The following is a 19,183-nucleotide window of genomic DNA, read 5'->3' on the forward strand; positions in this document are numbered from 1 at the left end:
ATTTTCCTCTGCATACAACTAGCTGCTAGTCATTTATGTATGGAAATATAGTTCATTTTTCATTTATGAAATATCATTCTACTTCACTAACTTCTTCAATGCACATTTTTCTTTCTTTATATGGTACATTTCCAGGTATGCAAAGCCTGTTATTATTATATAATCCTTTGGGAGGATACAACTAACAGGTGTTGACTTTAGTTAACGCAAACACTTAGCATCAGCTGTCTTAAATTAGTGTTAGCTAAAACTGGCAATTTATCTGGTCAGTCAGCAGCATTATTAGTTTTCAGTGTTGTGTTGGTGTTATGGAAACACAAAAGAAAAATTTAGGTTTCGGCATTCTGACATTTAAGAATATTTACCAAGTGATATATGGCATACAAATGAATATAGAACAGGCAATCTAAGTAAGTGCTTGTGTAATCAAAGAATAGTAAAATTCATAATTATAAAGGTTTTCTGAGCAGTTGACCTTTGTTATGAAGGAAAAATTGTATATGCAATACAGAGAGGATTGATATAAAAGGCAGGAGGAAAGCTTCTGAAGGGGAGAATAAATAACATGTATTTATTGAGGACAGGTAGATTTCCTATATAACATAAATATCAGTGATAACTAAGAAATGAATGTGTTACACTCATTTAAAAAAGGCATCAGGGGCCAGCCTGGTGGCAGAGTGGTTAATTTTGTACTCTGCTTCAGCAGCCCAGGGTTCGTAGGTTTGGATCCCGGGCATGGACCTAACACTGCTCGTCAAGCCATGCTCTGCCAGCGTCCCGCATAAAATAGAGGAGGGTTGGCACAGATGTTAGCTCAGCGACAGTCTTCCTCAAGCAAAAAGAGGAAGATTAGCAACAGATGTTAGGTCAGGGCCAATCTTCCTCTCACACACACACACACACACACACACACACACACAAAACCCTATTAAAAAAACCATCAAAGTCTGAATTTTATATGGCAAGCAAAAGCAGTCTATTATAAGCCCTCAAGTAGGAGGAGGATGAAATAGAAGTTTATGTTTAAGAAAAACCGTTTAAGCCAAGAGGTTGAGAATGGATTGGGGCTGAATGATGAGGGCAGAGTTGGGGGAGGACGTGGCAGTACAGCAAGTTGGGTTGAGATAGGAAACTCAACTAGAAAGCCAGTAAATAGTCTACCTGGGAAGTTATGAAGGGTTCCTTATGGATGTGGAATGTGGTGAAAGAAATGTTGAGGATGACAGTAGGATAATAAAATGCAGAGGCTGATAAGGTCAGTGATAACGAGGCATTAAATTAGAAAGATGGTGACTAGGAAAGAATGTTGATCATCTTCTTTCATACGTTAGGGTTCAGGTTTCAGAAATCAAAGTGGAGCAGTCTTATAAAAACTAGAGAGGTGAAAGTGAGGAGACAGATTTTGAAGTCTTCAGTATATAGGTTAAAATCCAGTAAATAAGCTAGTGATTCAAGCGGGTAGTGAAAAGGGCAGAGTTCCTTGGAGTGGAAACTGAGGAAATACTAATAGGAAAGGCTTTTATTGTGGAGAAGACTTGGTGAAAAAGTTGAAGCAAGGAAGAAGATTTTTGTGGAGGTTAGCTATAGAGGACAGAGGAGAAACAGGACAGTAGGTTAAAGGGAAGAAAATTCATCATTTCAGTAGGATTGTTTGCTATGAAAAATACATTGTAATTGCATTTGAAGTAAATGTCAAAGTTCATTTTTCAAAATTTCTTTTATGGTTTCACTGCTGTGGCACAGATTGAGATTAGTTAATTCTTGATTCTGTGTCATTGATTCTTAATATTTATCTAATAATAACCAATTGAAATTTAATTGACCAGTTAAGTTGGTTAATTTTAAATTTGTTAGAAGATAAAAATTAAATGCTTTTTAAAAACCATTTTGCCATTGATGCATTTTATGTATTCACACACATTTTGCACTTTCTTATTCAAGTTCAGGTGTGACTCAAAGTTACCATTTGTACAACTTGTTTAAATGTCAGCTGCTTTCTTAATAAAAGGTAGTGCTTCTCTGTCTGAGATTGAAAAATATTAATAAAATGATAACTTATGTATCCTGATTTTATTTAGTCTCTAGAAAATTGAGATCTGTTTTCTTGCTTTTGAACTTAATTCCACATGTGGAATTGGAATCTAAAACCAGTTTTAATTTCAAATATAATGACTGGACTGACATAGTCCCTGAGTATTACATTACTGCTCCAACTTACTTTTTATACTTTTTTTATTTTTCAGGGAACTCACTCTCTTTTGGAGTAAATTACAGCAAAGAGTAGAACCATCTATACAGGTGTACCTAGAAAGATGTCGTCAACTTTCTTTGTTAACCAAGACGGTATATCACATTTTCTTCCTGATTAAAGTTATTAATTCAGAGGTAAGAATAATCAAGGTATCTTTTCTTAATTTAAAATATATAAATTACCTTTAATAAAAAACTTTAACTGTATTATTTTGGCACCTTTTCCAGTGATTTTTGTTTATTTCATTTAGTGCTTTCAACATTAAATTTCCTATTGGTTAAAGACATTTGTTATAGAAAAACCTAAAAATGCAAATGAGAGCCAGGGCTAGCTCTTAGCCTGAAGAAAAGTAATATACATAATACTTGTGTTTTATCATTCTATAGTTTTTATTCCTAGAGGTTATATTATTTTGATAATTTGGCTCTATAGAACTTTAGAGTGTAAAGAGAAATATAGAGATAGCTTCCTTTGCTAGCAGTCTGGCAGATTACATTATCTGAAAATCCTTCTTCTACAAAACACCCAGAAATACTTGATAAAATAAAATGAATGTCTTTTTTAATGTATAGCACCTGAGATTGTGAGAATATCAGGGAAATCTCTAAGCTCAAAATGAAGAGGAACCTAAAAACTGGAGCATAAAGCTTGAGCTGATGCTGGGCCTTTCCTAGCCTGATGGGCATTGGGATATGTTACTAGTTACAGTAATCAAAGGGTTTAAGTTTTAATATCTACACAGGGACAGTAGATAGCTGTATGGGGTTAGGAAATAAGATCTTGGGCCCTCTCAAATTGGGGTGTTAGAACTGAGCTCTATGTCCCCCTTCTCCCTCCCTGAATCGGTGAAGTTCTGTAATGTTTTAAAAAGCAGACTAGAAAAATATTGCTCACACAGATGGATGATAGGGAACTTTGTGCATGTCTGACTGGGTTGTGGGTCAGAGGAGAAAATGTTTCCTCTAAGAAGTAGTAACCTTAGGTCTGCCCTCACACAGATTTAGGGTCCAAATTTACTCTGCCTGTATAGTCCAGGAATCCCCATGCCGAGTAAGGAATGTTTAAGAAGGTAAGGATGGAGTCCTAGCCTGGTATATATATGGGGTACCTAGCAGAAGCAGATACAGAACTGCTTTGGAGGGACGTACCCTCAATGCAGGATTCTCGTATAAAGCCCTACTTAAGTGAGTTCATGATCAAGATTTACAAAACATGAAACAGTTGGCCATGAGGGAATTTTAGCAGAGAGAAGTAACAGTAGAATTAGACATGCCAGGACAAAAACTATAAATTACATATATTTAAGACAGAATAAGGAATTAAAGCATGAGAAAGAAAGATACTATGAAAATGACCAAGCAGATTTTAAAAAGTCGAAAGAACTTTTAATTAAAAAAACCTAGTCATTGAAATAGAAACACTTTACAGATGGAACAGTAGATTAACAGAGTAAACAGTAGATTAGACACAACTGAAGAGGGAAGGGACGAGCAGAGATATGTGTTCCCATTTATTTATTAACTAAATCATAAGCCAGCTTTTACAAAATTAATTTATTTTCTTACAGTAACCCTGTAAGAATGCACTTGGTTTCCATTTTCATTGTACACAGAAGATAGTTTCCAAGGATGTTACCATTGCATAGAATGAGATGCCAGACAGTTTTTAGGAATCCTTGAAAACTGGGATGCAGCATGACAAGAAGTATTTTTAAGTTAATGTATAATTTTTTGTGAAAGGAAAGACCACAAGACACTCTCCTATCCCCCTTTAAAAATACCTTTTAAAATCTGTAGTCAATAAATCTTATATGTATCTTCATTTTTCTCTCCTGAAATAATTTAATTTTCAAGAGTAAAGAACAGGAATTAATCCTTCCGCTTTCCAGTTTTTCTCTATCAACCCTGTTAACTCATCCTGATTTTTCATCTTATATATTGTGGTGCAGCAATTTTTTTAAAAAACTTAAGGTTTTCTTTTTTCTTGGTGAGGATATTGGCTTTGAGCTAAGATCTGTGCCAATCTTCTTCTATATTGTATGTGGGATGCTGCCACAGCATGGCTTGATGAGTGGTTTGTAGGTCTGCACCTAGTATCCAAAGCCACAGACCCTGGGCCAGGGAAGCAAAGCACATGAGCTTACCCACTATGCCACCAGGGCCAGCCCCTAAAAAAACTTAAAACAGTTGTAAGTTTCTTAGGAAATTACTATGCTATTTTAAAACAGGTTGTGCCACTGCTTTATATCTAACTTAAAGAGCAGCATGGCACAGTAGAAGGGACTTGAAACTCGAAACCTGACAAACTAGGTATAAATCTTGACTTGCTGTTGACCACCTAGTAACCTTAACCACTTTGGTTAATCAGATGAATCGACGAGGTTACAAAAAATGGCTCTCCCTCAACCTTACACGCCACTCATAAGGAAGCAGTCTTGGAGAGGGGAGAACACTTGGACAAGAGCTACACTGTCCATTATGGAAGCCATTATCCACTTACGGCTGTTTAATTTAAATTAAGTAAAATTTGAAATTCCATTCTTCAGTCACAATTGCCACATTTTAGGTGCTCGGTAGCCCCATGTAGCTAGTGACTACCGTATTGAAGAGCACAGGATAAAGAATATTTCCATCGTTGAAGGCAGTTCTGTTGAGTAGTACTTTTCTACTTTGAGTTTGAGTTCAGAGGTAAAGCACATAGAAAGGCAGTTAAAAGCTTGGGGAGGTTGGCCGGGGGAGCAGACTTATTGAGGAGGATAATGTGTAACATGGTAATTGCTCCCTCCCCGGAATCTTGTTTCTCATTGCATAAAATTTTTCTCCTTTGTTTTTTACTTTCTGAAATCTAATCAAGCAGAGAGGGCTTTTATCTTAAAACTAGAGTCATAGTTATTCTTGTTTTAGGACAGAAAGAGGCCTTAAAGTTATCCTGTAGTGACTGGGTTCTAGTGTAACTCCTCATTTTTCACATGATGAAATTTAGCCTCAAGGTTAAGTGATTTTGGTTAACTGGTAGCCCTCTTTTTTTCAAAACTCCAGGACTTGTTGAAGACTATTGTCCAGTTACATATTAACTTAAAATAATTGTGTCCTTCTTAAACTCTAATTGACATCTGCAAAGGAAATGGAGCAGAAGCTGGGTCCGGCTTTTTATTCATGCTTTTTCCTAGACCCCTGATGTCAAAAGAATTGAAAAATATAGCCCTGCCCTAAAGGATTTCATAGTCTGTTGATGGAGACCCACAAACAGTTGCAATGTAGTATAGACCTTTCTATCACAGTGGAATGTTAAGACTCACACGTTACTTAGCACAGTACCTGGTATAAAGTAGGTGCTGAATGATTAAAAGAAGTGGGCCATCTAACCCACTTGTCTGTTTGACTCTCAGTGATGGCCAGACAAAGTGGGAGGGGAGAGTGTTCTAGTTAACAGAAAAAGCGTGTGAAGTGGTATAAAGAAAAAACTGTTTTCTCCTCCATTCACTACTCACTAAATACTTCTGGTCACCAAATTTGTGGGGATTTTTTTCCATACCAAGCAGTTCTCTGATTCTCCAGACACCAGCTGGGTGTTCTGCAGTTTAACTCAATTCTGATACTTAGATACCTGGAGATAGCATCAGATCTCACAGGTTAAGGGCTCAGTCCCAGAAGACTACCCCCTCCCCCCACTGCAGATACCAGTTGCAAGTCCAGGTTGTCACCTGTGTTTCTGACCAACTGGCTCTAAATCAGAGGTTCCCATGCCCCCTTTTTGAATTCGATTAATTTGCTGGAGTGGCTCACAGAACTCAGGAAGACAGTTTATGTGCCAGATTACCCATTTATTATGAAAAGATACAACTCAGGAAGAGCCAGATGGAAGAGATGCATAGGGAAAGGTAGGGGGAAGGGGTAAGCTACCCTCCCCAGTCTTCATGTATTTACCAACCCAGAAGTTTCCTGAACCCAGTTCTTTTGGGGTTTTGATGGAGGCTTCATTATGTAGGCATGATTGATTAAGTCATTGGTAATTGGTGATTGATGCAACCTCCAGCCTCTCTGCCTTCCTTGGGGGTGGAGGGCTGAAAGTTCCAACCACTAATCACACGTCGATTCCCCTGGCAACCTAGATAACTCCTGCCACAGTTATGTAGGGGCTTTCCAAAAGTCACCTCATTAAAATAAACTCTGGTGTGAGTGAAAGGACCTTATTATGAATAACAAAAAACACCCCTTTCATCTATAAGGCAGGAGCTATTTCAGGAGCTGGGAACAGAAGATGCCCCTGTAGCTCTTATCACTTAGAAAATTACAAAGGTTTTAGGAGCTATCTGCTAGGAACTGTGGTTGAAGACCAAAATATATATTTCTTATTATATTACAATATCACAAGTGGTATCAAGGCATGGGAGAGAATGGCGTATTTGGGAAAATAAAGTTAGCCCGGTTTGCTTGGAATATAGGCTATTTAGGTAGGGGGAAAGATAAAAGATGAGGCTAGACCAGATGAAACGTAGGTCAGATTGTGAAGGCCCTTTTATATTCCATGCTAAGAAGGTTATATTTAATTCCGAAATACATAGGTAACCATTTAAGAAGTTTAAAGCAAGGTAAGACATGATGCTATAGGTGGATGGAGAAGGGCTGGGTGGGATGGACATGAGGAACTAATATCAGTGTGTAAGCCTTGCTTAGCTTTGGGTCAGGGTTACTAGGCAGCCAGAGGGAAGGAGCAGAAAAGCAGGTACCAAAGATAAAAGCTTGCCTTTTTTCAGAAGCTTGCCTGGTGCTGTACTAGTTCCAGAAAGGGGGATAAGTCTCTATCCCTCCCCTGAATGACATCACTTAGCTTTCTGCTCCTTGTGACTCGTAAGTTCTAGCTAGTGCTATCAGTACTTTCATTAACTGATGTTATTAAGTAGATTTTTATTGGCTAGTTACTTGTTTAATCACATTGTTTTTATAGGAAATTGTGATTTCAAACTCATCTTTAAAAACACACTTGTTACATAAACCAGTTTATGATTTAAATATTGTCTGTAAACCTAATTTTCAGTCACACACTCAAAGATGAAAACTCAGAAGAATAAAAATCTTGATATTGTTTATTTTATTGGTATTATTTGTTGAGCTTTTAAATTTATTTACAACATTGAGATGTTTTTAAGCAAATTTATTCAAAGCTGTTTGCCCTGAATGCATTAAAATGAACCATGGTATCCAGTAGCAGACTGTATTAGAATAGAAATGTCAGTTGAGTTCCTCTCTGAAATAATTTTAGTTGTATTTTCTAAGCAATAAGTAGAATTTTTTTTTTTTTTGAGGAAGATTAGCCCTGAGCTAACCACTGCCAATCCTCCTATTTTTGCTGAGGAAGACTGGCCCTGAGCTAACAGCCGTGCCCATCTTCCTCTACTTTATATGTGGGACGCCTACCACAGCATGGCTTGTCATGCGGCCCCATGTCCACACCCAGGATCCGAACCAGCAAACCCTGGGCCGCCGAGAAGCGGAATGTGCACACTTAACTGCTGTGTCACCAGGCCAGCCCCTAAGTAGAATTTTTGAATCAGCTTTTGTCATTTCTGGAGAAAGGACTCAACATTCATAGGACAGAAAATAGTTAGAGTTACCTTCCTCAAGGCAGATATCCTTCATCTACAAATCCTCTGTTCTCTGAGTCATTTCTTGAAGACATTCTTTCTCCATCATTTCCTGAATTTTCTAAATAAGTACAGCGTTTTCCAGAATTCTTTCCCTCTATGTATTTACCAGTCTTTCTGACATAGGCTTTCATTATCACTTCAGATCATCTTTATGGTTGACTTGACCTTTGATTCCTCCAAAACTTCTTTCTTCAAGTCCTCCTCTCTCTCATATGTGGCTTCACTGACCATGTCTTTTTCTTTCATATTATAACAGAGGAGTGGCCTAATTGTCTACTATTATCAATAGCCCCTAAGGCTGTTAGGGGCAAATGTTTTTTGTAGAAGTTTTCTGGCTCAGATCTCTCTCAAAATTATATAAAATAACTATATAAGTTTATGTAAGAGCTGGAGACAACCATATGGTCCCTCCTCTTTCCTAGTTGGCCTTTCTTCACTGTCACTTTTAAAAAATAGGTCTCATATCTATTCTTGTCCATTTTCTTCTTGGTCTTTGTGCCTTTGCTTTTCCTAAAGTCAGGACCCGTTCAGTGTCCGAGCCTCCTTCCCTCACTCTCCTTTTGGCCTACAAATCTAAGCTTCTGTTGTAGTGTAAAATATTTTATTTCCTTCTTTATCTATGAAAATACCCTATCACCTTTTTTGACTTCTTTCTTGCCTTTTGATCTTATATCACACATATTCCATACCTATGAATGTAGCCACATCTTGTGGCTGGTTTATTTCTCACATATTTATGTTCCCTTTTAAAACCCAGTATCTTTCAAATGACTCTTAACTTTCATTACTGCTATCTTATAATAGTTCAAGATGCTCAGTCAAAAGGAAAAAAGTTTATTGTGTCTCCTCCTGCTCCTAATTCTTAAGCTGGTTCAGCCATGAGGTAAGTGATTTGGCATTCAATTTTCTGATTGAACTAGAATCCCCACTATTAAGGATCGAGTAACTTTATAGTCTGTTAAAAGTGAAAATCTCCTTACGTTACTAAGTTAGGAAATATGGAGACATTCTCAGTTTTGTAATTGGGTTGAGAGGATTTGTTTCCAGAGGATTACAAATACAAACTTAGGAAGTGAGATTTGCGATAAAGTTAATGACATTTATTGATCGCTTACTGTGTGCCAAGCATTATACTAAACTGTGCCAGGTACTTGAGATACATAATATCCATTAATGCTCACAGCAATTTTATGAAGTTTAAATGCTGTTTTGATCTCTGTTTTATAAATGGAATATGAAAGGTCAGAGAAGTTAAATAACTTCCAAGTTTGCCTAGCTGGTAGATGATTTTCTCCCCAGGTCTTATGTTAGCTCCCAATGCTTGTGTTTTTTCTGCTGTTCTGTACAGTTCATTTTATACACACACGCACACTCAGTCACTCACTCACCATGCTAAGCTGCAGTGCTTTCGAAGGAGCATCTTTTTCTATGTTGGATGTTGCAAAATTTGAGAGAAGCAAGCCTCAGTTTTAAAATTACTAAATCCACAAATCTGTTTTGATTAGTGTGGGTTAACATTTCCTATTTGCTTTTTCACAGACTGAAGGGGCTGGTCTTGCCACCTGTATAGAACTGTGCGTAAAAGCTCTTCGCCTGGAATCTACAGAAAATACTGAAGTGAAAATATCTATTTGCAAGACCATTTCATGCTTGTTGCCTGATGATCTGGAAGTTAAACGTGCTTGTCAACTGAGTGAATTTCTCATTGAGCCTACAGTAGATGCGTATTATGCTGTGGAAATGTTGTATAACCAGCCAGACCAGAAATACGATGAAGAGAATCTTCCAATACCAAATTCTCTACGCTGTGAGCTCTTGCTTGTATTGAAAACTCAGTGGCCCTTTGATCCAGAATTTTGGGATTGGAAAACCTTAAAACGACAATGTCTTGCATTAATGGGGGAAGAAGCATCCATTGTATCTTCAATAGATGAACTAAATGACAGTGAAGTTTATGAAAAAGTAGTAGACTACCAAGAAGAGATTAAAGACACTTCTGTGAATGGACTTTCTGGTGGAGTTGGTGCTAATTCTGGCCTTCTTAAAGACATTTGTGATGAAAAGCAGAAGAAGAGAGAGATAAAACAATTAAGAGAGAGAGGATTTATATCTGCTAGATTTAGGAATTGGCAAGCCTACATGCAATATTGTGTGCTATGTGACAAAGAATTCCTTGGTCATAGAATAGTACGACATGCTCAGAAACATTACAAAGATGGGATTTACAGTTGCCCCATATGTGCAAAGAACTTTAATTCTAAAGAAACTTTTGTCCCTCATGTCACTTTGCATGTTAAACAATCTAGTAAAGAGAGACTAGCAGCTATGAAACCGTTAAGAAGATTGGGAAGGCCTCCTAAGATCACAACTACCAATGAGAATCAGAAGACTAATGCTGTGGCCAAACAGGAACAGCGGCCTATAAAAAAGAATAGTCTCTATTCGACAGACTTCATCGTGTTTAATGACAATGATGGTTCAGATGATGAGAATGATGATAAAGATAAATCTTATGAGCCGGAAGTGATGCCAGTCCAGAAACCAGTACCTGTTAATGAGTTTAATTGCCCTGTAACTTTTTGTAAAAAGGGCTTTAAGTACTTTAAAAATTTAATCGCTCATGTAAAGGGGCATAAAGATAATGAAGATGCCAAGCGCTTTCTTGAAATGCAAAGCAAAAAAGTTATTTGCCAGTACTGTAGACGGCATTTTGTAAGTGTTACTCATCTCAATGATCACTTACAAATGCACTGTGGCAGTAAACCATATATCTGTATACAGATGAAATGTAAGGCTGGTTTTAATAGTTATGCAGAGCTCTTAACCCACCGAAAGGAGCATCAAGTCTTTAGAGCAAAGTGTATGTTTCCTAAATGTGGCAGAATTTTTTCAGAAGCTTATTTACTATATGATCATGAAGCACAGCATTATAATACTTATACTTGTAAGTTCACAGGTTGTGGTAAAGTTTATCGGTCTCAGAGTGAGCTAGAAAAGCATCTGGATGATCACAGTACTCCTGAAAAAGTGATGCCTCCCGAAGACCAACTTAATTCACCCGGAGCTTCCGTTCAGCCTTCTAAAGTGAATCAGAACACAGAAGGGAATACTGAGAAAGAGAGTGCTATGCTTCCTTCAGAAAATAACATCGAAAACACCTTACCAGCAGATACAAGTGAAGCTTGGGATAAAAGCAAGGCAGAATCAGCTGTCACCAAACAAGACCAGATTTCTGCTTCCGAGCTCAGGCAAGCTGATGGACCACTGTCAAATGGTTTGGAAAATCCTGCTACTACTCTGCTGCAGGCCGGTGAAGTAGCTGTATCTATTAAGGTGTCCCTCAATCAGGGAATTGAGGAAAACTTTGGAAAGCAAGAAAGCTCGACTGTAGAAGGCACTGGTGAATCGCTGGTCACAAACTTAAATGCACCAGTTGAGGATACTTGTAATGATTTGTCTCATCCAGATATCCAAGAGAGAAAAGAACAGGATTGCTTTAATGAAGTGCAGATTACTCATAATTCTTTAGTAAATTCAGAAACCCTCAAAATAGGTGACCTTACCCCACAAAACTTAGAAAGACAAGTGAACAACCTGATGACCTTCTCTCTGCAAAGTCAGGCAGGATTTCAAAACGGTTTGTCAACTTCCAAGTTTGAATGTGGAGGTAGTGTTAAAACGTCGTCCAGTCTTTACAGCTTACCTCTTAAGACATTAGAAAGTATCACATTTGTTCCACCACAGCCCAACCTAAGTAGTTCTTTAGGAACTCCATCAGTGCCTCCAAAAGCACCAGTTCAGAAATTCAGTTGCCAGGTTGAGGGATGTACTCGCACCTATAATTCTTCACAGAGTATTGGGAAACACATGAAGACAGCACACCCTGACCAGTATGCTGCATTTAAAATGCAGCGCAAAAATAAAAAAGGTCAGAAATCTAACAACTTGAATACACCAAATAATGGAAAGTTTGTTTATTTTTTGCCATCGCAGGTGAACAGCTCTAATAATGCATTTTTTACACCACAGACCAAAGCCAGTGGGAATCCTGCTTGTTCAAATCAGTTGCAACATGTGTCACCTTCCATTTTTCCAGCTCATTTGACAAGTGTGTCCACTCCACTGTTGCCCTCAGTGGAAAGTGTCATAAATCCAAATATACCTTCTCAGGATAAAAGTGAACATGGTAGTGGTATGTTATGTTCCCAAATGGAAAATATATCTAACACTGCCTTGCCAGCACAAATGGAAGATCTAACCAAAACAGTTTTGCCTTTGAACATTGACAGTGGCTCAGATCCTTTCCTTCCTTTACCTGCAGAAAGTAGTTCAATGTCTCTCTTTCCTTCACCAGCAGATAGTGGGACTAATTCTGTTTTTTCTCAACTGGAAAATAATACAAATCATTTCTCCTCACAGATTGAAGGAAACACTAATTCTCCTTTTCTCAAGGGAGGTAATGGTGAAAATGCGGTTTTTCCTTCACCAGTGAATGTTGCAAATGGTTTCAGTAGCACCGGTCCCCAACAGTCTGCACCTGAAAAAGTTAAAAAAGACCGTGGGCGGGGCCCAAATGGGAAGGAAAGAAAACCCAAGCACAACAAAAGGGCTAAATGGCCTGCAATTATCAGAGATGGGAAATTTATCTGTAGCAGGTGTTACAGGGCTTTTACTAATCCCAGATCTCTGGGCGGACACTTGTCTAAGCGATCTTACTGTAAACCACTGGATGGGGCAGAAATTGCTCAAGAACTGCTGCAGAATAATGGACAGCCTTCTCTTCTCGCCAGCATGATTCTCTCCACAAATGCAGTAAATTTGCAGCAGCCACAGCAGTCTGCCTTCAATCCAGAAGCATGTTTTAAAGATCCATCATTCCTGCAACTTCTTGCTGCTGAAAATCGCTCATCAACATTTTTACCAAATACGTTTCCTCGGACTGGTGTGGCTAACTTCAGTACGAGTGTTAGTCAAGAAGGCAGTGAAATTATTAAACAGGCTTTGGAAACTGCTGGCATTCCCAGCACATTTGAGGGTGCCGAAATGCTTTCTCACGTTCCAACAGGTTGTGTCTCAGATGCAGCACAAGTAAACGCAACAGTGATGTCAAATCCCACTGTGTCAACCCTGTTGCAGGCTGTGTGCCACCCAAACCCCCTGCTGACAAACCAGAATAGGACACCAAACGCCAGAACTTCCTCCATTGAGGAATGCAGCAGTTTGCCTGTGTTTCCAACGAACGACTTACTTCTGAAGGCTGTTGGAAGTGGTTTGTGCTCTGACTCGTTCCCTCATTCTAGTGGCCCATCACAAAATTTTACCAGTAACGGTTCACGTGTTTCAGTTATAAGTGGTCCTCAGAACACAAGGGCAAGTCATTTCAATAAAAAGGGAAACAGTGCTTCTAAGAGGAGAAAGAAAGTTGCTCCTCCACTAATTGCGCCTAATGCTTCCCCAAATTTGGGAACAAGTGACTTAACAGCAATGGGACTTCTAGCAAAGAGTATTGAGATACCAACTACTAACCTTCATTCAAACATAATTTCAAATTGTGAGCCTCAGAGTTTGGTGGAAAATCTAACACAGAAATTAAATAGTGTTGACAATCAGTTATTTATGACTGATGTGAAAGAAAACTTCAAAACCAATCTTGAGTCCCATACAGTGTTAGCTCCTTTAACATTAAAAACTGAAAATGGTGATTCTCAAATGATGGCTTTGAATTCATGCACAGCTTCAATAAATTCTGATTTACAGATTTCTGAAGACAATGTTATACAAAACTTTGAAAAGACTCTTGAAATTATTAAAAGTGCTATGAATTCTCAAATACTTGAGGTAAAAAGTGGGTCTCAGGGTGTTGGTGAAACATCACAGAATGCACAAATAAATTATAGCATTCAGCTTCCTTCAGTAAACACTGTGCAGAATAACAAATTACCTGATTCTTCTCAGTTTTCCTCCTTCACTGGTGTCATGCCAACAAAAAGTAACATTCCTCAGTCTGAAGTATTACATAAGGAGGATCAAATACAGGAAATTTTAGAAGGCTTACAGAAATTAAAATTAGAAAATGACCTGTCCACTCCAGCATCTCAGTGTGTACTAGTAAATACGTCAGTGACACTGACTGCCACCCCTGTTAAATCAGTTCCAAATGTCACAGTTGTTCAGCCAGTTTCTGAAATAATAAACAACATTCAGTTTAGTGACAAAGTTAATAAACCATTTGTGTGTCAAAACCAAGGCTGTAATTACAGTGCTATGACCAAGGATGCACTGTTTAAGCATTATGGTAAAATTCATCAATACACTCCAGAGATGATTCTTGAAATTAAGAAGAATCAGTTGAAATTTGCTCCATTTAAATGTGTAGTGCCGACATGTACAAAAACATTTACAAGAAATTCTAATCTTCGGGCACACTGTCAGTTGGTACATCATTTTACAACAGAAGAAATGGTGAAGTTAAAAATAAAACGGCCTTATGGAAGAAAATCTCAGAGTGAAAATTTGTCAGCCCCACGAATTACGCAAGTAAAAAGACAGCTAGCTGTGACAGAGGAAAATAAAAGGGAATTCCAGCCTGCTTTAGAATTGGGAGCAATGAAGGAAAATGCCCTCAATAATGTAGCAGTGATCCCAGAAAAACAACTTATAGAAAAAAAAAGTCCTGAAAAAACAGAGAGTTCTTCACAAGTGATTACAGTTACTTCTGAACAATGTAATATAAATTCTCTCACAAACATACAAACCAAAGGACGGAAAGTCAGGAGACATAAAAAAGAAAAGGAGGAGAAAAAACGCAAGAAGCCAGTTTCCCACTCCCTTGAGTTTCCAACAAGATACAGTCCCTACAGACCTTATCGCTGTGTTCACCAGGGTTGTTTTGCTGCCTTTACAATACAGCAAAACTTGATTCTGCATTACCAGGCTGTACACAAATCAGATCTACCTGCGTTTTCTGCAGAGGTTGAAGAGGAAAGTGAAGCTGGTAAAGAAAGTGAAGAAATTGAAACCAAACAAACTGTGAAAGAATTTCGGTGTCAGGTGAGTGACTGTTCTCGAATTTTCCAAGCAATTACTGGCTTAATACAGCACTACATGAAACTTCATGAAATGACTCCTGAGGAAATTGAAAGTATGACTGCTTCTGTGGATGTTGGGAAGTTTCCATGTGACCAGTTAGAGTGTAAATCTTCATTTACCACATATTTGAACTATGTTGTTCATCTTGAGGCAGACCATGGGATTGGGATAAGGGGGAGTAAAACTGAAGAAGACGGCATATACAAGTGTGACTGTGAAGGCTGTGACCGTATATATGCGACTCGGTCTAATCTCCTCCGACACATTTTTAATAAGCATAATGACAAACATAAAGCTCATTTGATTCGGCCAAGAAGATTAACACCTGGTCAGGAAAATATATCAAGCAAGGCAAACCAAGAAAAGACAAAGTCTAAATATCGGGGCACAAAACACAGGTCTGGAAAGGAAGGGGTCAAAATGCCTAAGACCAAAAGAAAGAAAAAAAATAACTTAGAAAACAAGAATGCAAAGATTGTGCAGATTGAAGAAAATAAGCCTTATTCTCTGAAACGTGGGAAGCATGTATATTCTATAAAGGCTAGAAATGATGCTTTATCTGAGTGTACAAGCAGATTTGTAACCCAGTATCCATGTATGATAAAGGGGTGTACATCAGTTGTTACAAGTGAAAGCAATATAATTAGACATTATAAATGCCACAAATTATCTAAGGCATTTACATCACAACACCGCAATCTTCTTATTGTCTTCAAACGGTGTTGCAACTCAGAGTTAAAGGAAACTTCTGAGCAAGAAGTTGATAAGAATGATGTGAAAGACTCTGACACATGTGTGTCAAAGAGCAACGATAACTCAAGAACAGCTACCGTTCCACAGAATGAAGTTGAAAAAAATGAAAAGGATGAAATGGATGAGCTCACAGAATTATTTATTACAAAGTTAATAAATGAAGACAACACCACCAGTGTGGAGACTCAAGCTCATACATCTTCAAATGTAAATAATGATTTTCAGGAAAATAACCCCTGCCAGTCAGAAAAACAAAAAGCAAGTAATTTGAAGAGAGTTAATAAAGAAAAAAATGTCTCTCAAATTAAAAAGAGGAAAGTTGAAAAAGCTGAAGCAGCATCGGCAGTTGAGTTAAGTAGCGTGCATAAAGAAGAAGAGACTGCTGTTGCGATTCAGACCACTGAGGAGCATCCTGCGTCTTTTGACTGGAGCTCATTTAAACCAATGGGATTTGAAGTATCGTTTCTGAAGTTTCTTGAGGAGTCTGCAGTGAAGCAGAAGAAAAATACTGACAAGGACCATCCAAATAGTGGAAATAAAAAAGGATCACATTCAAATTCAAGAAAAAATATTGACAAGACTGCTGTGAGTAGTGGAAATCATGTATGTTCTTGTAAAGAAAGTGAAACTTTTGTACAGTTTGCCAATCCATCACAGCTTCAGTGCAGTGATAATGTAAAAATTGTTTTAGACAAGACTCTCAAAGATTGCACCGAGCTTGTCTTAAAGCAGCTTCAGGAAATGAAACCTACCGTCAGTCTGAAAAAACTTGAAGTACATTCAAATGATCCAGATGCGTCTATTATGAAAGAAATCAGTATAGGTAAAGCCACAGGGAGAGGGCAGTACTGATAACAAATGTACTATACATTATTTACAGTTTTATTTTAAATAGGAAGCCATCAAGCATGCTAGAATTGTGAAACTTTTTCATTATTTTTTTGTTGTTGTTGACATGAATTAGCCTGGCCAAAAAAAGAAAAAAAACATGACATTTGTCATGTAAAACTTTTTTTATCCCTATGGGACTTGAGGAACAGAATCAATACTTCAGTTATTGTAAATAATTGAGCTAAACCTCGAATTTCTATCAGCCAGTTGCCCTTTCCATGAACTAAACTGAGTATTCTGTGATTGACATGTCTCACCAGGTCACTGCTCATGTACAACAGTGCTCTTTGTTTGTAGATACCTTTTTTGTATATATTTATTATTGTAAATCATTTGCTGCCACCAGCAGTGTGTAAGTCTAAACTATTAAATGGCACATTTATATTTGGAATTTTAATTTTTAACTAAGTGATCAAGTTTTTTAAATTGTTCTTTTATTGTTTTAAATTAAGAATTTTTTGAACTAAAGCTAGAAACTCTACCGTAGTTCATTGATTTTTACATAAAACATTTATTTACAAGATGATCTCAAAATTACTTTTCACAAAGTAGGCACATTATATCAACACCTTGCTCTGCTTTGTAAATTTTCCATCCAGGAGTTTTGGGTGGTATTCCTATACCGTTTTTTTTTTCAGTGCTTCTAATTGGATATAGTTAATATGATTACATGAAATATAATGGAAATGTGAATAAAGAATTTACTACATCAAAGATTTTAAATATTTGGTATTTAAAAAAAAAACCCTTTGTGAATGTGATAGAAACTAGTAGTGTGGAGCAGTGTAAATATTTGAGGTGGTGATTTGTGAAGTAGCCCAGTATTGCCTTAAATAAAATCACATTTCATTTCTGTTTTATACATGTGATCTTATAAAGATTTTTTTTTTTCCATTTTCTGAGATTTATAGATTGGTGTATAGCTTTAAACTGTATAAACTTTTGTGGAAAGATTTTTTTAAACATTTTTATAAATCTTAAAATTGGTATCATTAAAGTGAGCCCATCTTGTGTTTATAAAATGCAAGAGTCCTTAACATTTATAATTACATAGATGAAACACTTTCTATAAGGAAGTTGGATGTTTTGATTTTACTGTTTATAGATGTTAGATTGTACAGATTTGTCTGTATTTTCCCACCATATCTAATGATACTTTTTTCATTAGATTGGTCTTCCAGAGCAGTATTAGTTGTTATAATTGATTATTTTGGTTATTTGGTATATAGTTAGCTCTTATAGTTTAGCTCTATTCACCATATTTATACTGTGGATTCAAGGCCAGAGATAGAGGTTATTTCAGGAGAGTTTATGACCTTCATTTGAAGTCCAAGTAAAATTAGTTCTGGAAACAAAAGAAAACATCCTTTTAAGGTTACTTTTGTTTCTGTTTGCCATAAATAGTAGCATTGATTTTTGACTTTGTGTTTGTTATAAACCAGTTGCATTCACAATATTAGTTTGCGATATTGATGATATTGTGATGATATGAAAATGTGTATATTCCCTGTGCAACATCAGATTTGCAGGAAAAATGAAGCACTTAACATTAACTGAAATTGCTGGTACTCTGAATAAATAAGCATGGTCAAGGAGTGAATTATTTTCTTTTGGAAAATATTTTTTAAAATTTTATTATTAAAGTATTATAGTATTATTTTTAGGGCCTAATGGGTTATATTGAATAGTTGGTTTCACCTCCTTAAGGTTCATTACCAGTATACATAAAACTTGACACATTAAAATCCCTACCGTTTGGTACGCCCACTGTTATTTATTAAAATAAAAGTTGTTCTTATGGGTGATTAATACATGGTTTTTTTCCTAAATTAACAATAACTTAACTTTGAGTAATTTTAATATTAAATTTTGTTAACAATTGAATGTTTCTGTACAGTTTTCTTAGAAGTTGACCTAGCTCATAAAGGTAGGCATTTGGCAAAACTGCCCTATATATATAGTGCAGGATAAAGTAGGTTTATTTCTGATGAATGTAGTGATGAGCCACTGTTAAGTGAAAATGCCGATGTGTTGGGGCTTTTATTTTGCTCATTAGCGTAAGAAAATTGACCACTAGACATTTCTGTAATGTTCTCCTACATGTCAAGGGAATGAGTTTGCCAACATTGAGTTAAACTTTTTATATTCCAGGTACTGTATGCTGAAAGTAATTATGGAAGAGTGGGCTTTTTAGCATGGAACAGAAAAATAAAATTATGGTATAAAATAAATATGAATTTATAGAACAGCATGTTGGTAAAATTTGATATAGAATGTAATGCCTAAGTATTAAAAAAGAATCATAAAGTATTTTTCATGGTATATATACTTTCCCTCAATCTATTGTCTTGAGATATTTTCTTCCTTACAGCCTAAATTTGTCTAAGATTTCATCCTTACTTAAATAGATTTTTCCCCCTCTTCTAAACCCAAAGAATTTGAATCTTACGGATCAGAACACATTATTCAAAATACATCATTGTGTTAAGTGAAATGTAACAGTTTGGGAAATTTGCAGCCAGCAGTGTTAAATTCAGCATAGTTAAATT

The 19,183-nt window shown here is 36.9% G+C and overlaps 1 protein-coding gene across 4 annotated transcripts in view; it reads left to right on the forward strand.

Annotated features, from left to right (window-relative positions):
- Positions 1 to 18,944, forward strand: part of ZNF292 (zinc finger protein 292) — a 92,187-nt gene extending 73,243 nt beyond the window's left edge. For all 4 annotated transcript variants that reach the window (XM_070223537.1, XM_023650772.2, XM_070223539.1 and 1 more), the window contains 2 exons: positions 2,247 to 2,388; positions 9,441 to 18,944. In XM_070223537.1, coding sequence (XP_070079638.1) covers positions 2,247 to 2,388; positions 9,441 to 16,595 — 7,297 coding nt within the window. In that variant the 3' untranslated portion in view covers positions 16,596 to 18,944. The remainder of the gene's footprint in view (positions 1 to 2,246; positions 2,389 to 9,440) is intronic.
- Positions 18,945 to 19,183: the final 239 nt, after the last annotated feature.

Source organism: Equus caballus, chromosome 10 (genome assembly GCF_041296265.1).
Source record: "Equus caballus isolate H_3958 breed thoroughbred chromosome 10, TB-T2T, whole genome shotgun sequence".
In the NCBI taxonomy this organism is placed as follows: Eukaryota; Metazoa; Chordata; class Mammalia; order Perissodactyla; family Equidae; genus Equus; species Equus caballus.